Genomic DNA, 21195 nt, shown 5'->3' on the forward strand with positions numbered 1-21195 from the left:
TAAAAGTGGCATCTAAGTAGGTGTAGTATCTATGTAGTTTTTGACAGTAATATGAGTAAACTCTGTGGTCCACTAGAAAAAAATAGTAAGTAATGAAGAATTTTTCAAGCATTGATACCACCTAGTGGTAAAAAATATTCTTACCTGTTTACATAATATGTATTCAAAAGAATATGAAGTTTGCGTTATATATAAAGACAGGGGAATTAAACTGTGTCTTTTGCAACATTATCTACACATGCATAGCACTGCAAAAGCTGTTTGAGAATGAACAGCTAGAATTTGAACACTTACACTTCACTGTTTGATATGTATAGAGATGGTTTTGATATAGTTTTAAGCATATTAAAAAAAATCATTAAGTGCACAACTGGATGAATGTAATGTGGACTTTGCAGAGGTATAAAAAAGGGGCCTTTCCTTTTATGTAAACATATCCGAAATGTGCTTTTGTTTAAAACAAAACAGTGTTTGGAATAGAAGCTTGAATTCAGAGAACACTAAGGCTGTGGATATTGAATCATAGAATTGTAGAACGTCCCGAGTTGAAGGGACCCACAGGAATCATCGAGTCCAACTCCTGTCCCTGCACTGGACAACCCCACAGTTCACACCATGTGTCTGAGGGTGTCGTCCAGTCTCTGCTTGAACACTGTCAGGCCTGGGGCCGTGACACCTCCCTGGGGAGCCTGTTCCAGTGTCCACCACCCTCTGGGGGAAGAACCTTTTCCTCATGTCCAACCCGAACCTCCCCTGGCACATCTTCCTGCCATTCCCTGGGGTTCTGTTGTTGGTCACCAGAGAGAAGAGCTCAGCGCCTGCCCCTCCTCCTCCCCTTGTGAGGCAGCTGCAGCCCCATGAGGTCTCCCCTCAGGCTCCTCTTCTCCAGCCTGAACAAACCCAGTGACTTTAGCTGCTCCTCACATGGCTTTCTCTGCAAACCCTTCACCAAAAAATTCCTGGCACAGTCATTAACGAGACTTTGCAATGAACCAGAGTGGAGAGATGGTCTTGGGGAAAACTGGCCTGGCAAAATGTTGCCTTGGGCGAGTGCCCAGAAGTGTTTCAGAATGGATCTGCAGCGTTCAGCCTGTGGGCACAAGGAAGGGGACACGTGGTGGGGAGCGATGGGGAGAGGCTGAGGGGAGGCAGGGCTCCCGCTTCTAGAGGTGACACCAGGGCATGCCAGGCGGTGACTGCAGCACCTGTCGCTTTGTATAACGCAATCTGTCGAGATCGGGTTATGGAAACCACCTTTCTAAGTAAAATATTGTCCAACTACTCTTTAAAACATACAGAACGTTAGCCCTTTCAATTACTGTACTATGTGAAACCATCTTTCGTTTCTTGTTGCCAGCTGATGTAGGTCCGATATAAAAGGTATGTTTGTCATTGTAACATCCGTCAGGTGACTATTAACATGTAACATAATAACTTAGCTGATTCTGACTGATGCGTGTAGATTGTTTTATTTTTCGCTTTTCATTTATAGGTACTTGTTTCACAGTGGCAATCCAGAGCATCCAGGAGACATACTTCTAAACACAACTGTGGAAGTTTTGCCTTTTCAGGTATGAATTTATTGATTCGTGTCTTCTCCATTATAGGATAAAAGCAAAGCCTAATTTTATTGCCTTTTTTTAACTGGGTGAGACATGAATGCTTCTATTTTTAACTGTAGGATCTTGATGTTCTGATGTTCTCATACTTTTTTCTTTTTTTAATTGGATCTACTCACAGAAAGCTATTGTAACTATTCAGATGTTCATTCAGGGTGCAGTCTGCTACAAGTGCTGTTGATAATTTAGAGGTGAACAAGCTCATTTTCTTCCAATTCACTGCTACTATTTGAAAGAAAACAAGAACTAATCTTTCCTCTCCTGTGCATTTTGAAAAAAGGGAAAGCTAAGTCAAACTGCTTTTTGACTGAGTAAAATAGTCGTGGTTCAGGAATGGGCACACATCCAGACCTTACTAGATATTGAAATATTTGGACTCTTAAACTGAATGTGTTCTTTTCTCCTGATTAATTTTGTTGTCGTTGTTGTTGTTTTGTGTGTGTATGTGTGTGGTGTTGTTGTTTTTTGTTTGGTTTGGTTTTTTTATCTATAAATCAGTTTGAGTTCCATCTCAGGAGAGCACCACACTATCTAAAGTATATTCTTGCTTGAAGCCAGATGATATTGGTTCTTTTTCTTCAACTAGATATTATAGCTAACCATTTATATCACAAAACTCTGTGAGAAGATTAAGATACTACTTCAGACAAGTTTATTTTATTTAGTTTTTTATTTCATTTATTTTATTTTATTTATTTATTTTTTAAGTTATTATTTATTTGTTTTATTTATTTATTTTTATTATTTATTTTATTTAGCAAAGTATTTCTATCTTTTCCCATACACCTGGTGTAGGTAGCTTGAAATCTGTACCTAAATTACTATATGCTGAATCTCTTTTTTTTTCTTTAAAAAAAAAAAAGGTAAATGATCATGGAGGAGTTCACTTCTCCATTCTTGCAGTCTGTCTTCCTGGGAGCAAGCAAAAATAGGAAATTCTGACCATTCCTACCCCTAAAAAGGAGTTTGTCAGTTTGATCTTAATTATACAACACATTATGTGGGATATTCTATCATATTGTGGGCTATTATATCGTATTATAAGATTTATGGGTTTTGTTTCTCAAGGCCTTTGGAAATATATTCAACCACAAAAAGACCAGCAGCCCTCACTTCATCTGGGCCCAAGATACCACAAGAATGCACAAGATAATGAGAAAAAATGTGCAACAAGCATCTCTTTTTTGGGCTACACTCAGCTGTGAAATGTCCCTCAAACTGGCACATCCCTTAAGGAAGTAATGCTACCGAGCTTCTATTGCTATTGACATGATTTGTGGAAAGGTAAACAGGAAATTCTGCATCTGCTCTGTTCCTAAGCCATTGATGTCAACAGAAAATGTCACCAATGTGAGGGCAGATGCTGCAGAATGACTGGTACTGTCCTGAGGGAATGATTCCTCCACCGTGGGCTTCAGTAGAGCTGGAAGCCCATGCAGGTACTCCGACCCTGATCCTCCCTAAGCAGAATCCAGAAAAACAAAAAACAGCCCTTAGAAACCAGAGTGTCCCCAGACTGGATTTGTCTGGGACTCAAGCAACACGCTCAAAAAAACCAAAACGAACAAACAAAAAGGCAAACGAAAAAACTAACTGAACAAACTAACAACCCCAACCCAACAACAGCAAAAACAACAAAAAAACCCCACCAAACAAACAAACAAAAACCACCGAAACCCACCAACCTCAAAAAAACCCCAAACCAAAAACCCCACATTTTCAGCAGTCTCCCTTAAAAGTAGGAATTAAAAAAAATTAAAAAGCGGATGGATTCAATCTCCTGTTTTGCCAAGCATTTTGATTCCTAGGAAATTCTTACAGTGGATCTTTTAGTATTGGATCATGTGATTCTGGTTGTAATTTTCCAGCTGCTTTTGAAGCTCTGGTCTACAATCTCATTTTTTTGTGCTTATTAAAGAAACTTGTTGATACTTATCCCTTTTTAGTGAGGGAGTGTTAATTGCAATGCTTCCCTCGCTGGTCTGATGGCTTTTCATCTCGCCCAAATTCTTACATTGAAAAGTAAGCTGTAAATTTCATTTGTCCTGAGAGAAATCTCTGCTTCAACCATAGGAAAGGAAGGCAAGATCTTGCCTTTGCTTTTCTTCTACTGTGTATGCCAGTATCTGCTATGCGTTCTGTTCACGTGTTCTGTTCACGTGGCAGTTAACGTGCAAGTTACGTGGGGTGCTTAAAGTACTTATTTTTCTACTTTGAAGACAAATACTGTTCAGTTCTGCAACACTGCTGATTTTGTGTGTGTGAGCTTGTCTAAGGCTATAAATAACTAGTCTAGGCTGGTTCATAATTATTTAGAAAAGATGGATGCTGAATATATAACTAGAGTGCACACACATTTATCTTTCCCTGGCAAAGTCATATGTCAAAATAAATGATCCCATTTGTGCTCTGTTGTAGAATGAAGAACTGGTATTAAGCAAAGAAACCAAAGACAAACGCTTAGAGGATGGTTTCTTCAGGATAGGTATGTCACAGGGGAAAGAAATGTGTATTGTCACTGTTGCAACAATTAAGACATTTTCATTAAAACCAAAACAAACCTAAAACTGAGTTTTGATCATTCAATTTTGGGTACATGACCTTGTAGGTTTTACTTAATATTGTTTCCAATATTTCAGGTTAGACGTGAGGAAGAAATTTTTTACACTGTGGTGAAACACTGGCCCAGGCTGCCCAGAGAGGTGGCAGATGCCCCATCCCTGGAGACATTCCAGGCCAGGCTGGACGGGGCTCTGAGCAACCTCATCTAGTTGAAGATGTCCCTGCTCATTGCAGGGGGTTGGACTAGATGAGCTTTGAAGATGAGCTTCGACTAGATGACCTTCCAACCCAAACTATTCTATGGTTCTACAATTTCTGTTCTGAGACTGATGTAATAAACAAAGATCTAGTGTAACTCTTAGTTGCAGTGCAGCTACATCCAACTTTTCTGCCAGGATCTATCACGTAGATTTTTGCAGAGGCATTTCCATGTTTTATGGGATCTTGCCTCTTCTGTGCTGTGACTGGACGAGTTCCTCTGTGTGAGCTGGTGTGCTTGGCCTGGATTTGAACCCACCCTACAGATAATCAACTGTCTCGTCATGGGATGAGATTGGCATTTCCATAGCCAAGCACCTCTTGGGGAAAATGCCAGGATACTTGTTGTCAAGGGAGAGAAATTTTGGTCATGGTTTGTCTTTAGCTTGCTGGACATAGGTTGGGCATCCCTGTTCTTACAAAAGGAAGTTTTTTCATCTTAATGAATTGTAGTTGCTGCGTATGTTTTAAGGGTAAAGTCTAACTGGGCTTTTAAATTGGATTCTTATTCATTCTAATATAATTGAAGATCCTTTAAACAGGAATCCATTAAGCAAGAATGATATCCCTTGTCCTCCTTGAAAACACATGAGCCAGGGGCTCCAGGTTTAGTTCTAGGATATTAAATGAAAACCTGCCAAAATCTTCCCAGAGTTTGACATGCTCATACTCTAGTGAGTTTCCAAGTTTTTATTCTGACGTGTAATCCTGTTCAGATCAGTCAGATCGGTGTGCTGTGATGATAATGCCCCATCTTGTTTGCTGCTGCAAATCTGAATCTGATATAAAAAAATCACCATTCGTCTTTTGTTTCCGGAATGACACCAGTCAGTCTTACAGCCACCAGCAATAGGTTTCTCCTGTGAATTGTGATATGACAGATACATTTTTCTGGACACATATTTTGTACTTTAGTTTGTTGAACAGGAGTTAATTGAGGATATATTTTTGCTTCTTTTGCAGGGAAATTTGAAAACGGTGTAGCTGAAGGAACAGTTGACCCCAGTCTAAATCCTATTTCAACATTCAGGCTTTCGGTGATACAAAATTCAGCAGTTTGGGCAATTCTGAATGAGGTGAGAGGTGGCGTAGCCTTTTAAAAATGAAGCCGGCAAATGTGAGATTTCTTCATTCTGTCAGTGTGTTGAAGCTCAAAATTTTGGCTAATGCTGAAAACAGTTGCATCTTATTACTGAGAAATGTAAGACCTAAAATGTGACTTCTTTTTTTTTTTTTTTCAGATTCATATTAAAAAGATTCCAAACTGAGCATGGAAATCTACTTTTGAGGAAAAAGAAAGAATCCTTGAAAACTTTTCCTATAAAATCTGACATCCTTAGCAAGTCACAAATTGAAAATACTGAGCATGCACCTTATTCCAAATTTCTTTCTTTTCACTTGAACTCTACCTCTTGTGAAATCTACTGTAGATGAGAAGATTGTATTTACCCCTTCTTATCTGATCCATCCAGAAACTGATGCTCCACACTGATAACATTCGTCTGAGGCCTAAGTTGTCCTCCACTTTAATGTGACTTTACCATCTTATGGTTACAGAACCCTGCTACGCTTAACCTGTACTATTTTGATAGTATAGTAATATAGAGAAGTTGTACATATTGTTACATTCCTTGAAGAAGAAAAAAATATAATTATTGTTACATATGTTTTATGAAGGGGGTACTTTCGGAGTTCCATTTATTTTCTATAACAAGAACCCTCTTTTATAGACTGTCAGGGATATATATTAAAAATGTTAGGGATATTTAATTTATTAAAATAATTTGAAAAGTACATATTTTTATGCAGTAAAATTTTAAATTGATATAGTTTTTTTTATGAATTCTCTAAGTTATCTTTCTACATTTTTCTTTGGAGATGCAAACATAAATTAATACCATATTTCAAATATACTGCCATGTTTAAAAAACCCCCTAGATTAAGTTTCTAAATTATGTGGTTTTATATACAGAATCTGAATGATGTTCAGAGGCATTAACAGAGTTCTGAAGAGCATTATTCTTTGGGGCTATGAAATTCCACTCTGTACAGTTTGTAGCCACAGAAAAAGCATGCTGAAATGTCTTGTTTCGTATTACGTACTAAATCTGCAGTGATTTTAGATTGAATCCATTGCATTTTAGAAGAATTTTTTCAATTCCAAACAGTTCTTTCTAAAAATCTTTGTAGACATTTCCTAGCCTGGACAAATACATTTTCTGTATTGAAAAAAAAATCATTCTCCAGCTTTGCGTTAAGTGATAGAGGTTATCTTTTAGCAAAACAATTACTAGTAATTAGATACATTTGATCTACAGAGGTCTCCTTTTAAAAAGTTCTGTTATTGCAGTGTTTCTTTTGGTTACATTACAGTGAATAGTTATAGTTTATTTTTTTTCTTCCATCGTTCAAAAGCAAGGTTTCAGTTTGACTCCTTTATTGATCAGTGTAATGACTCGCACTAGCTTTTAATAGGAACTGAATTTGGCTTCAAGTTCCTACCCTGCGCCTTTTCATTTCAAGGGAAACAACAGTGATCTTAAATGAATCAGAAACTCGGTCAGGACCAAAAAGTGGTTTGGATTAAATCCAGAGCAGAATTGTTGCGGTACTAATGCTGCCGCTGCTCTACGGGTCCTTCTGTTTAGGTGCTTATGTGTAAGGACACAGGCATGGGAAAATTTAAGTTACCCAGTCAGAAATGGTCAGGAAGAAGAAGAGAAGCAGAAATTTCTCCCTTTCATAGGAACGAAGTGCCTGATTGACACTGGAAGGAGGCTTCTGCCCTGCCTTGGGGATTCTCAGCTGTGCTGTGAACCAACCTCCTGGAACTGGCATCTCAAAAGCTGGCCCAGTTTTTCCTGAGGGAAAAAACCCTCCGTTATCCCCAACATCTTTGTGGTCAAAACCTGTTGCGGGATCCTTGATCTAGAGCGGGGATCCTGAATTCGTATCTCCAGCATGGAAGTTCTACTAGTAGATTCGGCCTCTTTTTCATGAGGTAAGGAGCAGCAGCCTAAACATGACTCTCCACCACTGCAAGCTGAAAGCCATCACCACTGGGTTATAGAGGCAACATGTCTTCTCTTCTGCCTTGTTGGAAAAGTATGTAGTATCTTTAACACTTCAGCAAGAGTCAAGTTTAAGAGCTTAACTACTTCTACAGACCACAGTCATTTTGTTTTTAGCTTTGTTGTCTGAGGACACAGGGAAGACAAGATTTGTACAGTAAGACCTTCTGTTTAGACTGACTGGTGTAAGTTGAAGAAAAGTGGGAAGCTACCAGGCAGACCTCATTTACTTTTCTCTGATTGTATCAGATAGTGGAAATAAAATGTTACTTGGAAAGCTCGCCTTGCCCATAGAGACTTGTGCGCATAAGCTAAGAACTGGCCTTGTAAATGGAGTTTATTCTTGGATTTAGGATGTGGGTGAACAGGCTCAGAGTCCTGTGTGGATCTAGTTTGTTGTGGTGCCACAGCCCGGTTCGTTATAACATCATCCAGTTATTGCCATGCAATGGGTTTTTATCGCGTTAGCTAGCCAAGGTCTAAGGAAGTATTTAGGTTTTCTTCTCAGCTGTGCCTGGGAATGAATGATGCAAGTGATTTAAACTATAGCTATCTATTACAATTTTGATCGCAGAAATATGTTAGATACTGCAATTTCTTGATATAAGTAGTTTTGCTGACAGTGACTTTCATCTTTTCCCATGAGTTCAAAGTTTACTGGTACCACTTATTTAAGCAAGCTGTGTGTGCTTATTCTCAAAGCATCACTGTTCCTCATGTTTCACAGTAGTTAAGATGAATCATTGCTAATATATCTAAGTATATAGAACCTTACCACATTGATTGCAGGAATCTGGTTAACAGTATATTTAGTTTTCAAAAATGTTGAGATGAAATTTATCAAAGATAACAAATTAACTAGTGCTTGGTAAAGTATGTGGGTTTTTTTCTAAAGATCGTTGCTTTTTTATTACATTGTACTAGCAGGAGTTGGAAATACTCTGGGCTGCTTTAAGACTTTAAATGTTCCTGAGCTTATATGCTCTCTAAATAAATATGCCACACTAATACAAATGACGTTTTGTAGATTCAGGGAAATTCAGACCTGGTGTAATCAGCTAGTACTGCAAATTTGCCTGGAAATTTTGCTGAGATAGAGAAAAAGCAGTGAAAGTAGTTTCTATTTAATTATCTCTGCAGACAGCTGTTTGGGGCTTTCTACCTTTCAAATTCCAATCCCCAAGTCAGGCTAAAGTGGTGCTGGTCTAAGAACACTGTGGTGGTTTGGCTCAACAGTCCTGAGCTTGGGCACTGTTTGTGACTGGGTGTACTCCAGCAGGGCTGGTGTCTCTGACATGTCTCAGTCCTAAGTTACAGTATTACCACAGAAGTTCCTCAGCATCTTAAACCTATGACCTGATTTGGGGGAGTATTTCCTACATTTATTTAATTTCAAGTTATTTTTGTTGTGGCCTTAAAAATCCCCTCTAGGCCACTGAATCTTATAGTAATCAAACAATGGAAAGTGTTTTGAAATAAATTGCATTATCCTGTGACCCTGTTAGCTCCTTCTGATGCTGCTAAAGCTTCAGAAAATAGAACTTCTGTGAAACCAAAGGCATTACTGGAAACTTTCAGTATCTGGGAAATTATTAAGTTCTTATACCAGATGCTGAGCTGATCAGGATTGCTCTGGACCAAGGAAATACAAAACTATTAGTATAATCTTGCTTTGCTCATTCATTGAGTAGTCCTGCTGAAAACTCTAAATAATGTGAACAGGATGTGATCCCAAATTAGCACTTTTTTAAATTAAAGATTGTTTCTAAAGCACTGTATAGGGCTTTTGCAGGCATCCCAACTATTTATTTGCATTGATATAAAATATTCCTATAAATGCACCTGTTTTTTCTTAACTGAAAGATGGCTTAGAAAAATTCAAACAGATAAACATGATTTGTGGACCAATAAGAGACTGGACTCTTCTACCATATCACTGCTTGTCTAGCTCTTTCAAAAGCAGATTTTAAATACGTTAAGTCAGTTTAGAGCAAAGAAGTTTATGCTTTGCCCACGTGATACGCTATTCCTTGAATGGGCTGGAGTGTGATTAGTCTTTGGCAAAACTGAACAACTAACATTTTTCCTTTTTTTCCCCAAGTATATTATCATTTCAGTAATCCCTGTTCTTTGTGGGAAATACTTGCTTCAAATGAAATACTGTAGTAATTTGTAGTTTGCTTCCAACTTGGAAAATATTATTTTAATTTTGTGGAGGAAAAAAAATAAAATTAGATCTCTTCAAACCTTGCTCCCCTGAAATAAATAAACCCTAGGTTCTGTATTTGTTCTTACTAGGAAGGATGTATTCTGAAAAAGCTAAAGCAAGTAACTGTAGAAGAAGGGGAAAAAACTCTACGTTTTTAAATCATCTTTACAATCACCAGCATGATGCTGAAAGGCTATTAAACAACTGGTGTTTTCAGGCTAGCATTGATTGCTGACTGTAAAAAATCCATCCCATGTAGACTTGATGAATTAGTCTTCAAGAGTGTCACTTTTCTGAACTTAGTGGCCTCTTAAGGGTTTTGCTGATTTCTGCTGTGAGCAGCTAGAACTTAAAGTAGCTTAATTTTGAGAACGATGAAGCCTTCTTTCAAGGAGGCAAACTTTGGTATCTCTAAAGGGAATGTACACAGGCCCTGAGTCCTTGATCGATTTCAGTGGTATCGCAGCATAGGGCACTAAATATGAAGTATTTCTACTGTTGAACTGAAGCAGGTGATCACTGGTGCCAGGACTCCTGTCAGGGAAAAGGTGTATGGTGTGGCTGTAGCTGCCTGCGGGACAGGAGCTTGTGCTGTGAGCCAGGGGGGGAAGCAGGTCCTGACAGGAATCCTTCACCTCCTGCGGATTAGCACTTTCCTTGTGAAAAGGGGAACGTTGCTCAGTGTCTGCTGAGAGGGGAACACAATTCTCTTCAAGCCTTAACAGTGCTGAAACACACAGTACTGTAAGATGCACTGCCAGCATATTTGGTATTTTAAGATAAATATAGTTTTTCCTTAGAGATCAAATTCTAGTATTGAAATATTAAGTCTTACTGTGACCAGTTTACTCTTGCATATGTTGGAAACTGAACCCTAGTGCTTATGTTTCATACTGAACACTCTGTCATCTTCATTTTTCAGAAGGTATTGTTTGTGATGGTCAGTTCATACTCCTGCCTTGTGGACCTTACAGCTGCAGGCATTGCCGTGAGCCCACCCCTGTAGCCAAACAAAACTTGTACTTTCCTGCCATGTTCATTGACCTACAACTCATCATGGTGGATGTAGTAATACCCACTGGACTGCTAGAGATTGGGTTTAAAAACTTGCTGCTATATTTGGAAACCTGATATAGGTCATGTTAATGGTGCCTTTCATCACTGTTTCTTCTGTGTGCCAGAGTTGTCCGTGTATATTTGAAGTAGTCATTAAAATAAATCTGTTCTCAAGCTCTTTCATAAAAGGAGGGGACAGTTCTGTATCTAGAAGACAATTGTTGCTTTACCATTGCAACGCTATGAAGATCCCTACCTTTCACACAGTCCCAAGGCGAGGTATTCCAATATTAAATAAATCTGCTTTTCAGTGTCACTTAAAACCCTCGTAACATAGAGCTTATGCCAGTATGTACAAAATATCTGCAGTAAGAGTTATGCTAAAAAGACTTGTTGCAGTTAAATTTAAGCTACAGAGATGTACAAGTAACTTGTTTTTAGGAATGTACTGCAAAAGTATTTGAACAAAATTGCTAACATGTTTACTGTTGTAAATATTTTAATAAAAAAGGACACTTCAAACTTTTTTACACAATTATCTACAATAAAGAGAAATTTACAACCATTTACAAAATATTCTTAATGTTTTCTTTACTGTCAAGATAGCTAAGATAAAACCAAAATAAACATTAGATACATGAAGTCCTGGTTTTATTTCACTCTGTATTTATAAAAGGAACAAAGCATCTTGGTGAAGTTCCATCCACATGCTAATGAGATCAAATAGAGCATGATGAGAAGTGCAAAGGGATACAAAAGAATTGCTGTGTTCTTCAAAAAGGGCAGTGCTGAAAGAGAAGCAACAATGCAGAAAGTATAAAGCAGTGCTCTTTCAAAAAAAAAAAAAAAAAAAAAAGTAAAAAGGTGCTTCATGTAGAATGGCGTCAGGGAAAGATGGCAGGAAAAACCAGTACTGCTCTGCCAGCCTTATTAGAAGGGCAGGTTTGTCCTCTCTGCCCTTCTAGTCCTACCACATTATCACACATTGAAGAGTACTTGAGGTAATTGGTATAGGTAATGCCCTGGGAAACTGTTTCACCTAAAACTGTAGTCTTAAACTCACTACAGAATTTTGATCCAATGCAAACATTTTCAAGTGGATTTACAGAGGGACAAGAAAAACAAATCGTGATGCTACAAGTCTAATACAAGAAGGGAAATTGGGATGGTGAAGAATGTAAATTCTTTGGTTAAGATGCTGGAAACACAGATCAGTAAATTTCTATCAAACTTCTTTTACCATGAGGCAACAATTACTTAAATGCCCAGCTAAGCCTCTACTTTACTAACAGACTACAATCAAATTAATAAACTGAAATCACACTCTTATTTTTAATCAAACAAATAGAAAAGAAGTTGTTATTACTCACCACTGTATCCTAGGAATGTCACATAGATGTAATAGCCAATTGCAATCAGCCATAATGTATTCCCAACAAAATACCCAATGACAGAATCAGATATGATGACATCTGAAAGAGACAACTGCTCTCAGCTGTTTTGATAGAGCATGATTTTGAAGCTGAAAGCACAAAATATTCTACTTACAGTTGATGAAAAACAGCTGGATAAAATGCAGAATGACTAGAAGTGGGTAGAAAGCATTCAGATGAACATCAAAGGCATATCCCCACTCCACATCATAGTCTCTGCTCTGCTGCTTCACCAAGTACTTATTAGAAATGAACCTACATGAACAGATATTCGAAAATGTTGTTAATGTGGATATATAAAGCTGACTGACAAAACTTTGGCTCAAGGTAGTAAGCCATGTGAAACTCTGTACTCCAACAAAGTTTCTGCTATCTGGGAGAAAAATATGCAAGAATTATGCAGACCAGACTATCATTAAAACATTTTTCTTAAAACTATACATCCCTTGTGTTCAACAAGCAGCTGAAATACGCTGCTGGTCACAAAGAGCCAGAACTCTTTTTTAAACGGATCTGTGCTACGTGCTGCTTTTGTTTGTGTGCACAGAAATGACTTCAGAAAAGCACTTGCACATTATTGGTCCACCTCACACAGAGATGGTTTATTTCATCTCTACAGAAATGGTGCACTGCAGGGACAGAAAGAGGACAGGTAGCACTCTTTGAGATAAACCCATTCTTAGTGAAAAGAAGTGCTAACAGAACATGCACTGCCTGCTGTTACGGACTACCAAACAAGCCTTGAGACTTTGTTTTCTTCAGCTGAAGTTCTGCTGACATCAGAAAATGTACCTCATGTAGAAGAGGAACAAGAAGTCAATATACATTCAGAAATAAGGAGAGATCAGAGCTTTCAGGAAGCTGACTGATGGACAGAAGTAAACATGCAGATGTTCAGGCTTTCTGGTTCAGGAGACTGCATCCAGAGTCAGAAATTGCTGGAGGAGGAAGGGAGAGCATTACTATATACTCTTCCCAAGCAATTTATGGGTTGTTGTCCCAGATGGGACAGCAGGTCAGATGGACCTTTCATTTATCAGCTATAGTTCTTTTATGTGCCTCATCCTGACTTTTGCAATTACAAGCAGGAGCTCCCAAGGTCACTATTGGAAAGGAATCTCCCTCTGCCAATCAGCATAAATTTAAGATGTCAGTTCCATTACCAAGAACTCTTTGAAGTGCCCTTAGCTTCCTTAACTTCTTGGTAAAATAAAAGTTCTTCCCATGGTGCTCTCAGCACCCTGACACAGCACAGAAGCTTCCTGTTGGTTCATGGTTTCCTTGCTGGTGCAGAACACATCTATAACACACTGAGACCTGGGTTATGAATGAGTCACTACTGGCTCTTCCCCTCTGTAAGTCTCTGGCCATTACAGGATAAAATTGGCAGCAACTCCCACCAAACCAACAAAGCCACCATGCACAAAACAGAACAGACATTGCTTGTAGTGAAAATAGCTAAAATATTCAGCAAGAAGCATGGGCCAATTGTATATCGCCATCCTTGAACAAGCATTCTCAAGCTTATATTATTTAAGCTGTCCAACCAAAATAAGGAATAAAGCTTTTTTTTAAATCACATTTTTAATTTGGCATTATTGCTGAAGATTAACCAGCTCAAGAAGAAAGAAAATAAGCTGAAATGTTCATCATAATACAGACTTCCTGAACATTCAGCTTTTGAAGGAAACAGTAAAGAAAGAGATGCGTTCTTTTTGAAAGCAACATTTTGAAACAATTACCACAACAGCACAAAACCTATAGTCAATACCTACTTTATAATTTTGCCTGAAACGGAGAGCCAAGTGTCTTGCAAACAGCACAAGACTATCCATATCCCAACACCAATACTGAGCTCAGTTTCAGACACCACTGCTTACCACATCAGAGTTGCAATCAGGAGGCCAACGCCTACACAGTCTATGAAGACAACCCAAAGTAGCAGCTTTATTGTTTCAAAAAACCCCATGTCCAGCACAAATCCAAATCCTACAGTCGACACTGAAAGGAGAAAAATATTATTAAAATTAGCTATGGAAAAGAAAGCATGAGATCTTAAACCAATGGGTTTTTGAGTATACGGTTACAAAGTCTCCAGTTTCCTTACTATTCTTCTCCCTTTTTTTTTTTCTTCCCACCAAATACTAGGTATAATGAAATTTATTCATAATATAATCCCTTTCACAGATTGGAAAATGCTCATCTGTATTCAGCCTTAATGATACGATAGCAAATTGTGTTGCTCCCCAAAGTATTTTTTAAAAATTCGCACAATCCTACCATAGGATTCTTTGTTTTATAGAAGTTTCTTGTTAACCCAAACCATGTGTGTGGTTATACATACTTTTATTTCAGAGTTAACAGTTTTGATATTACTAAAAGCAATGCTACATAACAGAAGAAAACTAGGATAATGCTTCTCACTGCATTTTCAATTAAATCTAAAAATTACACGAGACACTTTGTTTATAACTTAAGTCTGCAATATATAGAATCTCACTAGGGCCTTTATTGTAAAAACAGTATTTTATCTGTAACATACAGTTAAACCAAGTGTTCAGTATTTTTTAACTAAAGCATTGCTACTGTGTAGCATGGGGTTTTTGTTAGTGTCTGTAAAGTTACAGCAAACTACATAGTTTGAAACACAACAGAAAATTAGTTGGATTAGAGAGGACTACATAGTATTAGTTTAGCCTCCTCCGTTTTCTAATTCCCATCTTAACTTCTGAAAGGTTAGGCCATTTTCTTGTATTCTACTTTGATTAAAAGAGAATCCATATGGATTGATCCTTTTGTGTGTGTGCGTATGTGAGATGAGAAGGGCCACGAATGTTCATTCCTAAGCTTTTCTTCCCTCTCTTTTATGCTCTCTATTCTCCTGCACTCACCGCAGAGCCAGATACTGAGAAGTACTAAGAAAGCAGGATCATCTCTTGCCCACTGGTCCTTTGTCTGTTTTCTATAGTGAAAGTTCCTATAAACTCTCTGTGGCGAAGTAAACAGGTAAAGCATTTGCCAAAGAGCAAACTCAAAGTCCATCTGTCGGAAATGAAAGAGCCTCCGCAGGTACTTGTAGCGTTTTGCTCCAGCCGTGTGCCTTGCAGCATCTCTGGGGCTCAGCACACCATTGCCCTGGCTCCGAGAATTGAACGAAGTGGTCGGCAGCATTTTGCTAAAGGAAGAATTTCAAAAGATGCATTTAGTTTTGCATTTAACAAGGACTAAAAATAAAATCGCGCAATGTGGGCTACACCTGCAATACTGAAGTTATAAAAACAATGCACAAGTATGAAGTATGACATAGAATCATGCAGTGTCCTGAGTTGGAAGAGACCCACAAGGATCACCGAGTCCAACTGCTGTCCCTGCATGTGACAACCCCACAGTTCACACCGTGTGTCTGAGGGTGTTGTCCAGTCTCTGCTTGAACACTGTCAGGCTTGGGGCCGTGACACCTCCCTGGGGAGCCTGTTCCAGTGCTCCACTAGCACATTTACACGCGAGTCTGCCATGGCCTGGCAGTCAGTTCGCTGAATGCAGGGGAGGCAGCAAGTGGAAAACTAATACCAGACAACTCTGCTTGCAGTACTGCCCGTCGGGCAGCCCCATCCCTCAGCCCCGCGGGGCTGCGCGGCGGCGCCCGGGAAGGAGCAGGCTCTCTCCCGGCACTCCGCCTTCTTGCAATCGCAGAAGCGATTCACGGCAGTAACGGCCAAAGGGCTTCGCGGGGAGGGAAAGGCCGGAGGGCGCAGCAGGGGGCAGGGGAGGGCTGACCGGCCTCCCCGCTGGCTGTTCAGCCCACGCCAGCCCGAAGCGGCCCCCACCCCACAAATAGCCACCGCTCCCTCAGCCCGACCCGCATCTCCCCGCCGAGCTGGGACGGGCAGCGCCGAACTACCCCCACCCCACCCCCTAACGGCCGCGCCCCGCTAACGGCCGGGCTCGCGCCGCCCACCCCCCAAGCGCACGAGGAAAGGGCGGGGCCTCACCCGCTGCCCCGGCTCGCGGCGCGACCCGCGCTTCGCCTCGCCCACCGGTGCTGCCGCTGCCGCTGCCACCCGCAGCCTTCCGGCAACGTCCGCAGCGCAGGCGCCCCGCTTTCCTTCCCAGGGCCGCCCCGCCCCTTCCTCTCCCCGCCGGAAGCGGCGGCAGGGCTGGGGGTTGCCAAGATGGCGGCGGCTGCCGCCGGTAACGGCCCGTGGGTAGGCCGCAGCGAGGCGTAGAGTCGGCCTTGCCGCCATGCCCAAGTACTACGAGGAGAAGGTGGAGGACGGGCGGGCCTGCGGCGGGGTGAGGGAGGACCTGCGGCAGTGCCTGCTGGAGAGCGCTTGTGTCCTGCAGGTAAGCGCTGTAGCCCTTCCGGTAGAGAGCCCCGGAGCCCCCAGCCCCGCGTCGCTGCTGCACGGAGAGCTGCTGCCTGAGGTGGGGGCGTCTTCTGGCGGGGGAAAGCGCTGCCAGGGCCGGGGGCCGCGCTGCCCGGGCGCCCCTGGGAGCGGAGTGCGGTTCGGGGCGGTGGCCTCCCGCTGGCGGCAACGAGCCCTCGGCAGAGAAGCTCTTATTTCGTCCCTTTTAAGCTTGTTACTTTGTGTATTAAGCGGTTAAAGAAATTATAACTTGAGAAGGAAGTGCAGGTCCGCATATCTTAGTAAGATACCGTGTAAATCTTGTCAGAAATATTTTGAATGCTCTTTCACGTGCAGCACAAATCCATTAAATTTTTAATCCTTTATTTTTTCATCTAACAGGAAAACAAAAGCCCTAAGCAATGTTTAAGGGAAGGACACTGTAGGAGTTTGCAAGTGACTTTTTTTGCATGCAAAAGATCAATGGTAAGTGTTTGCACTGTATTTTCTTCTGCTTGTGGCCCGGTTGCTTTCTGTCTTTTTCTCTGCTTTCTGAAGAAAACTACTTCAGGAAAACTGGTGTCATTAAGCAGAACAGTTCTTGCCTTTCAAGTCCATTTAAAATAGGAATGTTGTACACTGTTCTCATGAAGAAAGTCATAGAGTGTGAACAAGACAAAAACCACGTGTTTAAAGTAAATTAGGCTTAGCATGTAACACATAAATGAGGTAGGTTTTGGTCTTTTTTTTTTAAATTGAAGTGCTGGTTTAAAGAAAGTGAGTATATCAGGTAGTTGTAGGATATTAACAAGCTATTTTTTGTCTGCGAACAAACAACATTTAAGTGAAAAGGGTGTCCTGCCAAAAGAGACTTCTACTGTTGAAACAGGCTCTTGCATTTGTCAGGTTTCTTGGAGGACAGGAATTCATTAGAAAGAAGCTTTGGGGTTTTTTATGTAGTGAGCTATTGAGTATGGTAGTGAGAAGCCAGTTATAAAAATGTAAAGTTTCCCCAATTTTGATAGGAGTTCCTTCTCTAGAAATATCTTGCTTGTGTTTCTATAACACTTAAAAATACTTAAGATGTGGCAAAGATGGTATCAAAGCTTTCTAATCATGAGTAGTGCAGGACTCCCTTTAATTTTTAGCTGATGTGATGCATAATGAAGAATATACAGCTGAAAGTGTATCTAAATTTTTTCCTCCAATCTGTGTTTTTGCTTAAGTCATAGCAGCAGCTTTTTGTACCTCTCCTATAGGAACTGTATTAGTGCATGAAGTGACATGATTATTTCCATGGACAGGAAAAAATTCTGTGTATTTAATGCCTGAAATACCCATTTGATGCTGCAGTAGCAATATATTTATCTCCAGATGATGGGCCTGTATTTCTGTCTGTAGATCATTAAAGGAGCCTCATGAAACAAAGTTTCATGTGGGAGGAGGCCTGGCTCTTACATGGTTCTGTTTAACTGCTCCAAATTCTAAGACTGCAGAAGGGCGTTTTTCTTGTCCTGTTGACTCTGTAAATGTCAATAATCACGCTCTGCCCAATTTGTTACTTAGTATAATAGCGAGATTTAAAGAGTATTTAAAAACAAGTTGGATACTAAATGCAGACATAATTGACAATATGCTAAAATCATTAGGAGGTTTTCCTAGATGCTATTTTCTTTGTAAGGAAATATAATCTCTTATCAGAGGATTAAACTGTAGTACACCTTAGATATTAAAGTAAGAACAAGGTTTAAAGTGGAAGCTTCTTGGGTTTTGGACAAGCTGTGCCATCTTGCAGTTTAGCTCTTTACAAATTTTGCTGCAGCCCTGAATTCTGGAAGAGGGTTAGTTAAGAGGGGTAAAAGATAAGTCCTCAATCTAATATCTGAATATGGCTGATTTGCAATCTGTAACTGCCATCTTCAAGATTGGCTATCTACATTCAGAAGAATTCTCCCGAGATCAAAGTATGTTTTTCTGCTGCACTGGGAAAGAATTTGCAATTTCCTTTCAGTAAGTGCTGTGCTGTAGCTGTAATTTTTGCTTTACCGCCATTTTTTGTCTTCCATTAAATGCTTTTTTGTAACTATCAAGAAGAAACTTGGAGATTTTACAAGCTTAATATTATTTCAATTTTTACTGGTGGTACTTTTCAGATGCTTGTTGTATTTAAGTTATCCCCGTTCTCACTGACATTTGCAGTGACTCCCACTTCAACCCAATCTGAATTTTCCTCCTTCAGCTTGTCAGTTAACTTTGGAAAAACAGATTTAAGCAGATCTACACTACCTCGTTTTCATGTGTTCTTTGCCATCTCACTGTGCTGTTCTGTAATTTGTGTTATGCTGTTTATTTCAGAATGCACAGGATGCTCATCGCATAATTTTAATTTTGTGTGATATTTAAGATAATATGATGTCTGTTTCTTTGGAAGAACCCTGTGATTTGTTTGCTACATCACTAACTTTGTGACTTCTGCTTTATTCTGTGCTTTCTTCTGATGTTACAAAATGCCAATATAGCACAAGCACTCTAAAGTATTTCTTTTGCAAAATGTGCGCTTTTAATGTATTGACTTCAATTTTCAGTTGGATACCAGGGCAAGGTTCAGAGGAAGGAAGGGATACTGAAGTCCTTGTGAAGAGACCTGGCCATGGGAAATCAGGGTTCATCAGCACTTTAAGCAAAACAGAGACTAAAGTAAGCTGATTCTGTCTGCTGCATCCTTTCTTGCAGCTTTTTCGTGGAAGGTGTGAGTATTCTGAAAGATTGACCTGGATGTGCATTTAAATATTAAAAAGAAGACAAGCATAAAACTGGAAGTTCTGGCCAAAATGGGTACTTGTCATGCACTTGCAATAAAATATGTAAAATCCAGAATAAGCTGCAGAAGTTATGATTCTGTTTTGAAATGAAGCTGTCTTTTTTGGTTTTACTAATTCTGATCATGTTTTACTATTGCAAATAATACAAGATATGGAACTGGGAGTTCACCTGACTGCTGTCCCAGAGGATACCTCAGGACAGAGCTGTTTCCAGAGGTGATGAGTTGGACACGGTTGTGAAATGTATGTGCAAGCTACTTCCTCAGCAGGGGGTCCGTTACCCAATAAACCTGCACTAATGGGTAGGAGTGGCATGTTTTTGCAGTGCCACATATACAAGGATGGCATCTCTTTCTTCTTGCTGCAAGTTCTTTTTAATATGATGATTGATATACATGGTTTTTAGTGCAATATGGTCGTGTTGAACAACTAGATTAAAATTTGGTTACTCTAAGCTAAAGGATGTCTGATTTATCTTTCAGTCTTCTCATTGTATTGTCACAAGTACAAGAGAACTATAGGATTATTATAGTCAATGGCTTGAAAGCCGTATGCCAGGATGTAGCTAATTATGTATCTTTGGATGAGGGAGGAGGGGATTCCTCAGGCCAACAGTTAAGGAGACCATGGCTGCTGTTACTGTGTTCTAGAGGTATTTACAACAATATTTAAGTTCCTCTGAGATGACCCTGGATGATCTTTCAGTGGTATTTTCCAAGCAAGTGCATAAATACTAATCCCAACATATGTACCATCAAGGGATGATGATCTGGACTTCATTGTGTTTATAGGAAGTCGTGCTCCATGAATTTACTTTGTATTTTATTTTTCTTGGTTTTACTTTGTCACTTCTAAATTATTTTGTTCACATTTTGTGGTTGTAAAATGTTCAAACTGCCATTCATGTTAATTTAAATTGTAACTACTGTCGGCCATATACTTCTTAAAACTTGCTATTCCTTTAGAATTTTTTTTGTGCTTAAGTCAAATTGTATATAGTTTCATAAGTTATAAAACAGCTGCAGTCAAAAAGCATATAAATTAATGAAGGAAAATACTGTTTTGCTTTCCTTTGATCAAGAATGACTGTGGTGGGATTTATGGGGGTAGCAAGCATTAGATAGTGTTTAAACCGTGACTGTGGCCAGTACTTACTGGTTCCGTTTAAGAAGTTGTTTCTGAAGATTTCTTTTTCCTTCTCTACCTCCTTCCCTGCCTTTTGAAGTCGTTAAGAAATAAATGGTAGTGTAACTCTTACATATGGAAATTCTAATAACTTCAGAGAAGCTAATTAGAAACAAGATTAGGAAATAGTGAGAGGGGAGAGAATCATAGTAACTTCTTTTCTTGGCTAAAATTTATAGTCATGTGGCTGATTTACCTTTAGTCTGAACAGATGCATGTGACGCTTATTGTTTGTAAAATTGATGACTTCAGTGAATGAGTGCATGTTGATTATTTAATTCTGTTGTAAGCAACTGCTCTGTGATCAAAGCATGTTTATATTCCTTGTATGTAGTGTTTTATTTTTGCAATCATAAATCAATTGCACATTTTCATATTCTGTTGATCACGTGAAAGCTAGTTCATTTGTTGAAGTGCTCTAAACATCCTTTATTTTCCCAATCTAGTTACCATATCTCTTTACATATACTAAAATGATAATTTGATGTCATGTCTGTAAGAGTGTTCAAAATATTACCACAAGTTTTCTCTGGGCAGGGGGGGTGGTGGGAAAAAGTTTAAAAAGGGAGTAAAAGTAAACTTAAAGCCACTTGGCAGGTAATTAAATGTCAGATAGAGAGGAGAGTGGGAATGG

At 39.6% G+C, this 21195-nt stretch overlaps 3 protein-coding genes across 6 annotated transcripts in view; 2 read left to right on the forward strand and 1 right to left on the reverse strand.

Annotated features, from left to right (window-relative positions):
* Positions 1 to 6194, forward strand: part of MGAT4A (alpha-1,3-mannosyl-glycoprotein 4-beta-N-acetylglucosaminyltransferase A) — a 79033-nt gene extending 72839 nt beyond the window's left edge. Inside the window, exons 13-16 of one of the 2 annotated variants that reach the window (XM_065631120.1) lie at positions 1493 to 1571; positions 4038 to 4104; positions 5403 to 5556; positions 5681 to 6194. In XM_065631120.1, the coding sequence (XP_065487192.1) occupies positions 1493 to 1571; positions 4038 to 4104; positions 5403 to 5539 (283 nt within the window). In that variant the 3' untranslated portion in view covers positions 5540 to 5556; positions 5681 to 6194. The remainder of the gene's footprint in view (positions 1 to 1492; positions 1572 to 4037; positions 4105 to 5402; positions 5557 to 5680) is intronic. The other variant, XM_065631111.1, reaches the window with a different exon arrangement.
* Positions 6195 to 11369: 5175 nt separating this feature from the next.
* UNC50 (unc-50 inner nuclear membrane RNA binding protein) lies at positions 11370 to 16308 on the reverse strand. Of its 2 annotated transcripts, none has more exons than XM_065631141.1 (6): positions 16246 to 16308; positions 15100 to 15383; positions 14089 to 14209; positions 12324 to 12463; positions 12146 to 12247; positions 11370 to 11563 (listed from the first exon to the last, which is right to left on the reverse strand). In XM_065631141.1, exons 2-6 carry the CDS (start codon positions 15377 to 15379, stop codon positions 11427 to 11429), a joined length of 780 nt encoding a protein of 259 aa, XP_065487213.1. In that variant the 5' UTR covers positions 15380 to 15383; positions 16246 to 16308; the 3' UTR covers positions 11370 to 11426. The 2 variants fall into 2 exon arrangements, with proteins under 2 accessions (XP_065487213.1, XP_065487205.1); XM_065631133.1 differs by having other exon boundaries at positions 16201 to 16270.
* Positions 16309 to 16330: 22 nt separating this feature from the next.
* LOC135986761 (cytochrome c oxidase assembly factor 5) lies at positions 16331 to 19836 on the forward strand. 2 transcript variants are annotated; one of them, XM_065631153.1, is made up of 3 exons: positions 16331 to 16552; positions 16957 to 17040; positions 18479 to 18583. In XM_065631153.1, exons 1-3 carry the CDS (start codon positions 16451 to 16453, stop codon positions 18566 to 18568), a joined length of 276 nt encoding a protein of 91 aa, XP_065487225.1. In that variant the 5' UTR covers positions 16331 to 16450; the 3' UTR covers positions 18569 to 18583. The 2 variants fall into 2 exon arrangements, with proteins under 2 accessions (XP_065487225.1, XP_065487233.1); XM_065631161.1 differs by lacking the exon at positions 18479 to 18583 and adding an exon at positions 19140 to 19836 and having other exon boundaries at positions 16334 to 16552.
* Positions 19837 to 21195: the final 1359 nt, after the last annotated feature.

The sequence above is a fragment of the Caloenas nicobarica genome, chromosome 1, assembly GCF_036013445.1.
Source record: "Caloenas nicobarica isolate bCalNic1 chromosome 1, bCalNic1.hap1, whole genome shotgun sequence".
Lineage (NCBI taxonomy): Eukaryota > Metazoa > Chordata > Aves > Columbiformes > Columbidae > Caloenas > Caloenas nicobarica.

What these genes read in the sequence shown, in the direction of transcription:
- UNC50 (XM_065631141.1), bottom strand. Translation starts at nt 15,379, where the DNA reads ATGCTGCCGACCACTTCGTTCAATTCTCGGAGCCAGGGCAATGGTGTG. An exon ending in CCAGCTGTTTTTCATCAACT is followed by an intron (nt 12,248 to 12,323) that starts GTAAGTAGAATA and finishes TGTCTCTTTCAG; the next exon opens with ATGTCATCATATCTGATTCT. An exon ending in GACATTCCTAGGATACAGTG is followed by an intron (nt 11,564 to 12,145) that starts GTGAGTAATAAC and finishes CTTCTCTTTCAG; the next exon opens with CACTGCCCTTTTTGAAGAAC.
- LOC135986761 (XM_065631153.1), top strand. Translation starts at nt 16,451, where the DNA reads ATGCCCAAGTACTACGAGGAGAAGGTGGAGGACGGGCGGGCCTGCGGC. An exon ending in AGAGCGCTTGTGTCCTGCAG is followed by an intron (nt 16,553 to 16,956) that starts GTAAGCGCTGTA and finishes TTCATCTAACAG; the next exon opens with GAAAACAAAAGCCCTAAGCA. An exon ending in TTGCATGCAAAAGATCAATG is followed by an intron (nt 17,041 to 18,478) that starts GTAAGTGTTTGC and finishes GCCATCTTCAAG; the next exon opens with ATTGGCTATCTACATTCAGA.